Source organism: Coregonus lavaretus (assembly GCF_964263955.1).
Source record: "Coregonus lavaretus genome assembly, chromosome: 36".
NCBI classification, from domain to species: domain Eukaryota; kingdom Metazoa; phylum Chordata; class Actinopteri; order Salmoniformes; family Salmonidae; genus Coregonus; species Coregonus lavaretus.
Window position 1 is genome coordinate 24,560,529 of NC_140023.1, and position 6,922 is coordinate 24,567,450.

A 6,922-nucleotide genomic window follows, 5' to 3' on the forward strand; every position below is an offset into this window, starting at 1 on the left:
CTACATAGGCGTACAGAGGCCCATTATCAGCAACCATCAGTCCTGTGTTCCAATGGCACGTTGTGTTTGCTAATCCAAGTTTATCATTTTATAAGGCTAATTGATCATTAGAAAACCCTTTTGCAATTATGTTAGCACAGCTGAAAACTGTTGTGCTGATTAAAGAAGCAATAAAACTGGCCTTCTTGAGACTAATTGAGTATCTGGAGCATCAGCAATTTTGGGTTCGATTACAGGCTCAAAAGGGCCAGAAACAAATAACTTTCTTTGCCAAAAGGCACTAAAAAGACTCTCAGACCATGAGAAACAAGATTCTCTGGTCTGATGAAACCAAGATTGAACTATTTGGCCTGAATGCCAAGTGTCACGTCTGGAGGAAACCTGGCACCATCCTTATGGTGAAGCTTGGTGGTGGCAGCATCATGCTGTGGGGATGTTTTTCAGCGGCAGGGACTGGGAGGCTAGTCAGGGTCAAGGCAAAGATGAACTAAATAAAGTACAGAGAGATAATTGATAAAAACCTGCTCCAGAGTGCTCCGGACCTCAGACGGGGGCGAAGGTTCAACTTCCAACAGGACAACGACCCTAAGCACACAGCCAAGACAAAACAGTAGTGGCTTCGGGACAAGCCTCTGAATGTCCTTGAGTGGCCCAGCCAGAGCCCGGACTTGAACCCGATCTAACATCTCTGGAGAGACCTGAAAATAGCTGCGCAGCGACGCTCCCCATCCAACCTGACAGAGCTTGAGAGGATCTGCAGAGAAGAATGGGAGAAACTCCCCAAATATAGGTGTGCCAAGCTTGCAGCGTCATCCCCAAGAAGACTGGAGGCTGTAATCACGTCCAAAGGTGCTTCAACAAAGTACTGAGTAAAGAGTCTGAATACTACTGTGATATTTCCGTTTTTTTACTTTTTTTATTAGAAAACAATTCTTTGCTTGTCTTTGCTTTGTCATTATGGGATATTGTCTGTAGATTGATGAGGGAAAAAAACAATTTAATACATTTTTGAATAAGGCTGTAACGTATCAAAATGTGGAAAAAGTCAAGGTGTCTGAATACTTTCCGAATGCACTATATGAATGTGTATGTGTATGCATATATATATAAATAAATATACATATTTAAAACATATATATATGGGGGATTGGAAGTGATGCAGACAATTACATTGATGGAAGCTACAATCTATCTGCAATATTAAAGCTTATCTACCCCCTAAAAAAAAAAATGATGATGGAGGCCACTGTTTTCTTGGGGACGTTCAATGCTGCAGACATTTTTTGGTACCCTTCCCCAGATCTGTGCCTCGACACAATCCTGTCTCGGAGCTCTCCAGACAATTCCTATGAATTCATGGCTTGGTTTTTGCACTGAAATGCACTGTCAACTGTGGGACCTTATATACAGTGCCTTGCAAAAGTATTCATCCCCCTTGGCATTTTTCCTATTTTGTTGCATTACAACCTGTAATTTAAATGGATTTTTATTTGGATTTCATGTAATGGACATACACAAAATAGTCCAAATTGGTGAAGTGGAATGAAAAAAATAACTTGTTTCAAAGAATTCAAAAAAATGTATAACTTTAAAGTGGTGCGTGCATATGTTTTCACCCCCTTTGATATGAAGCCCCTAAATAAGATCTGGTGCAACCAATTACCTTCAGAAGTCACATAATTAGTTCAATAAAGTCCACCTGTGCGCAATATAAGTGTCACATGATCTGTCACATGACCTCCGTATATATACATCTGTTCTGAAAGGCCCCAGAGTCTGCAACACCACTAAGCAAGGGGCACCACCAAGCAAGCGGCACCATGAAGACCAAGGAGCTCTCCAAACAGGTTAGGGACAAAGTTGTGGAGAAGTACAGATCAGGGTTGGGTTATAAAAAAATATCTGAAACTTTGAACATCCCACGGAGCACCATTAAATCCATTATTAAAAAATGGAAAGAATATGGCACCACAACAAACCTGCCAAGAGAGGGCCGCCCACCAAAACTCACGGACCAGGCAAGGAGGGCATTAATCAGAGAGGCAACAAACAGACCAAAGCGGAGATTGGAGTATCTGTCCATAGGACCACTTTAAGCCATACACTCCACAGAGCTGGGCTTTACGGAAGAGTGGCCAGAAAAAAGCCATTGCTTAAAGAACAAAATAAGCAAACACATTTGGTGTTCGCCAAAAGGATTGTGGGAGTCTCCCCAAACATATGGAAGAAGGTATTCTGGTCAGATTAGACTAAAATTGAGCTTTTTGGCCATCAAGGAAAACGCTATGTCTGGCGCAAACCCAACACCTCTCATCACCCCGAGAACACCATCCCCACAATGAAGCATGGTGGTGGCAGCATCATGCTGTGGGGATGTTTTTCATCGGCAGGGACTGGGAAACTGGTCAGAATTGAAGGAATGATGGATGGCGCTAAATACAGGGAAATTCTTGAGGGAAACCTGTTTCAGTCTTCCAGAGATTTGAGACTGGGACGGAGGTTGACCTTCCAGCAGGACAATGACCCTAAGCATACTGCTAAAGCAACACTCTAGTTGTTTAAGGGGAAACAGTTAAATGTCTTGGAATGGCCTAGTCAAAGCCCAGACCTCAATCCAACTGAGAATCTGTGGTATGACTTAAAGATTACTGTACACCAGCGGAACCCATCCAACTTGAAGGAGCTGGAGCAGTTTCACCTTGAAGAATGGGCACAAATCCCAGTGGCTAGATGTACCAAGCTTATAGAGACATACCCCAAGACACTTGCAGCTGTAATTGTTGCAAAAAGTGGCAAAAAGTGGCTCTACTGAATAGTTATGCACGCTCAAGTTTTCTGTTTTTTTGTCTTATTTCTTGTTTGTTTCACAATAAAAAATATTTTGCATCTTCAAAGTGGTAGGCATGTTGTGTAAATCAAATAATACAAACCCCCAAAAAATCCATTTTAATTCCAGGTTGTAAGGCAACAAAATTGGAAAAATTCCAAGGGGGGTGAATACTTTCGCAAGCCACTATAGATAGGTGTGTGCCTTTCCAAATAATGTCCGATCCGTTGAATTTACTACCGGTGGACTCCAAGTTGTAGAAACATCTCAAGGATGATCAATGGAAACAGGATGCACCCGAGCTCAACTTCGAGTCTCATAGCAAAGGGTCTGAATACTTATGTAAACCTGTTTTTGCATTGTCATTATGGGGTATTGTGTGTAGATTGATCAGGAAACAATGAATTTAATCCATTTCAGAATAAGGCTGCAACCTAACAAAATGTGGAAAAAGTCAAGGGGTGTGAATACTTTCCAAATGCGCTGTATATTCAGATAATACACTTTAGATACCAAAACTGTTTCATACTGTATTCCTTAATACTGCATCATCAATTGACTTTCATTTATTTTGCAGTTAAATGAGCAAGACTATCACTTATTGGCCAAAGTCCTGTCAGTTGGATTGGTAGACGCAGACCCAAACTATATTCAACACCTCAAGGACAACAGGGACCTGCACACTTAGGGAGTACCAAGAAATGTACAAATCAGTTACAAAGACATTTACATTTGGTACCCTGGAAAATATTGATTTCTACGCAAGATCAACCAATATCAAAAAACATTAATGGACAATGTGAGAATGAAGAAGGATGCACTCATGGGCCCACAGTTGTCATTGCAGTGATGTGCTGCCCTTTATTTTATTTATTAATTATTGAATAATGAAATGATATCTACAAAATGAAGATGACTTCCATCATATTTATGTCATGCTTTTTTTTGTGACTTCTAATTACGTTTGGTCATAAAAGCAAACATCCAATGTCCTGTTGTGGTAAAAGTACACACAACCATGGTATTGAGACTATAATAGCTCACATACTGTTCATGATTTCCACTTTACAGATATGTACGTTATGACAAGTGTTCATACAGCCTCTGGAAACACAATGATATTCCAATCTCAAGACAAAAAGTGGTATAAAAAGATATTTTATCACCCCTTGTATACTCTCATATTTTCATTTGGTCAAGTTGTAGTCAGAACATGTTGATAAGTAGAAAACTATTGTTTTGAGAATGTTGTGGTAACTTCCTGGTAAAAAAGGACTAAACCAATCAAGCCTAAATGTGATTACTATTTTTTCAACATTGAGTTATATTTTCTTATTGTGATGCTGATAACATTTCTTTTAAAAAGAAAAACTACAGTATGTCTGTTAGAAACTATGTTGTCAGAGGACAGTACATATGACATAAGACCCTGTGTGGAATTTCTATTCATACACATACAGTATTTCTTGAGGTTCGTTGGGGATATCTGAGTGACAGCAATGTATCCGGCCCCAATAGATTGAAAGAGGAAAATGGGCTGAGTTTCATTTCCTTTTAGTTACCGTCTTGCCTTTTCCTAAAATAATAACAATGAGAGAGCGAGAGAGAACGAGAAAGGGAGTGGTTATTATAACGTTAGCATGGTATTTCTGCTTCTTACTTCATGGTTCTAGACTGCTGAGGTCACTCACCCCAGATACAGTTGTTTAGGGTCCGTCCTAGCAGATACATCATTGTCACCACCGTCATGTTGAAGAGGAATAACACCAACACACCAGAGGTGCTAAGGAGCCCGAGGAGAGGATACACCCAAAGACCTACCGCCAGGTAGATAAATATCACCCTACAGAACAAGAGAGATGGAGAATGGAGGTGCAGTGAAACAACATACAGTAAGTACAATGTCCGTATCTTATTGTCAATATATGTGTAGTGGGTCAGCAGCATACGTTTTGAATCAGAATTAGAACTCAATTATCAAATGTATGTGGATTAGTGCTACAAACACATGGTCAGCAATACATACATTTGTATCTGATTCATAAACAACTTTACGTACCAGCCCAAGTAAGCCAAGCCCACAACTCCTAAGGCAGCTAAGCCATTGTTGGTCTTTGGGTACACATGAGGTTGAAGCAGGATCTCCCCAAGTAAGATAGGCATAACAACGGTGTGCTACAAATAACATTTTCATACATTTTCATCATTAATTACTTTCCAGCCAACTTCTACATTCACAATCATTAAACAAATTTGGTCTGTAATTTTTATGTACTGACCATAGCATGATTCATCCAGAGAGGAAAGAAGGCATCTAAAGATTCTGGGTAGACAAGCTGCCTGTCATAGGCAAAGATCACCCAGAAAAGCAGCACCACAAACTGAAATTTTTTAGAGACAAAAGTAAATATTTTTTGTTGTTGCAGTAATCCATTAAGATGATATATACTATCTCCCTTTGATGTGGGAGATTCTATGTTGGTGGTATATCAAATCACAACATTTCACAGTATTTCAATCACTCCTTCTCACCATGCCTACAGGGAAGGCGAGGACAGAGAAGATGAGGTCTTTCCACTTGTTCAGACCCTTTGCTGGGTTTTTCCCAGTCTGAAGATCATTCACCACGGCCATCCCAAAGAACACCATCTGCAATAACTTAAATATTGCATACATAGCATATTAATGTTATTCCCATTTTGTTATCATGTATCATGAATATAAACATACAGTAAATCATACAACAAAAATCAGGCAGCCTCATGTGACCTTAGAGATATTCCTGACTAGGTTGACAGGGTTTAACCTCTATACCGGATATATTAAAATCTGTGAAGTTAGGTTTTATTGTTCAGATCAAACCACAACCCATGCAGTATAACACATTTCATCCAACTATCCCAAATCAATTCCATTCACAATACATTTTGACATTACTATTGTAACTTCAGTCTGTAGTACCTTTTAATCCATTAGAATCCAACCCCCAATTGTAATCAAAATGCCAAATAATCTTACCAGGTTGAGGAAAGTAAGGTACTTCCAGGGTCCACCATACTCAAAGATCCCAGGTGGTAACTTCTCTCCATCCTTAGCAGCCATGGACTTAATGATAAAGGCATACCAGCTGAAAGCTGTGATATGGTAAACTATTCTCACTTTTGCAATCATGATAAACTAAGATAGTATCAATCTATCAATCTAGAGTCAATCTATCTCTATAATAGAAATACTAGTAAACACTAACAGAAATAATAGCAAACTCTGAGTCTGGCATTGACACAAACTGTACCACAAAATAGGAGCTACTTTCCTATCTGATGTAGTGCACAATGTTGGGAGAAAGAAGGGGTTTTGGCAGAGAAAAGCTCTTTGTTACAAGATTATGTTTCAGCTTCGGCTTATTAATGCATTTGGCAATAGAAGGGTTACAAAAGCACATTCTAGACAAGGGGCCCACTGTTGCTGGTGATGTTTTGGGTTTTCTTATTTCATAATCAGTCCAATCTGGCATGTGATTGGTCAGTGAGTTCAAACACACTGATTGGTTTAATGATGTCAAATCAGTTTTTTCAAAGGATGAACAATGACCATAAAAAATATCATGAGTAATGGAAACATAGTATGTTATTGTTATGTCTCTGGTGTTTGCTACGATACATAATGGGTTTAGGACACTTTGTTAGTATGTCTCATGTAATAGCCTACATTACAAATACACAGCACGTCTCTAATTAGTACAGAAATAAAAGATTTGCTCAGTGCTGTAGCTAATCAATTTGGAGCTTTGGATATGACATAAATAATAAGTTCACACAAAGTTATTTTCTGTTGCTTAACTACCTTGGGTACAAGCACTTTCTTCACTCATGGACAAACTATATCAGGGCATTCTGTAAATAGAAAGTCTTATGGTACCAATTTGTAAGTCGCTCTGGATAAGAGCGTCTGCTAAATGACGTAAATGTAAATGTAAATGTAGTATGATTATCAACAGTAGGCCTGTTAATATGTTTGTAATACTTATCAACAGTATGCCTGTTACAATTCACAGTTCATACATCCCAAAGGAACTCCAGAGGGAAACCTTTCATC

General features: G+C 39.1%; 1 protein-coding gene across 1 annotated transcript; it reads right to left on the reverse strand.

Annotated features, from left to right (window-relative positions):
* Nucleotides 1-4,342: 4,342 nt before the first annotated feature.
* LOC311110651 (androgen-dependent TFPI-regulating protein) lies at nucleotides 4,343-5,998 on the reverse strand (the record flags this gene model as incomplete). The annotated part of the gene is made up of 6 exons (XM_084153191.1): nucleotides 4,343-4,403; nucleotides 4,519-4,670; nucleotides 4,887-5,002; nucleotides 5,107-5,208; nucleotides 5,360-5,485; nucleotides 5,846-5,998. 6 exons carry the CDS (start codon nucleotides 5,996-5,998, stop codon nucleotides 4,372-4,374), a joined length of 681 nt encoding a protein of 226 aa, XP_084009317.1. The 3' UTR covers nucleotides 4,343-4,371.
* Nucleotides 5,999-6,922: the final 924 nt, after the last annotated feature.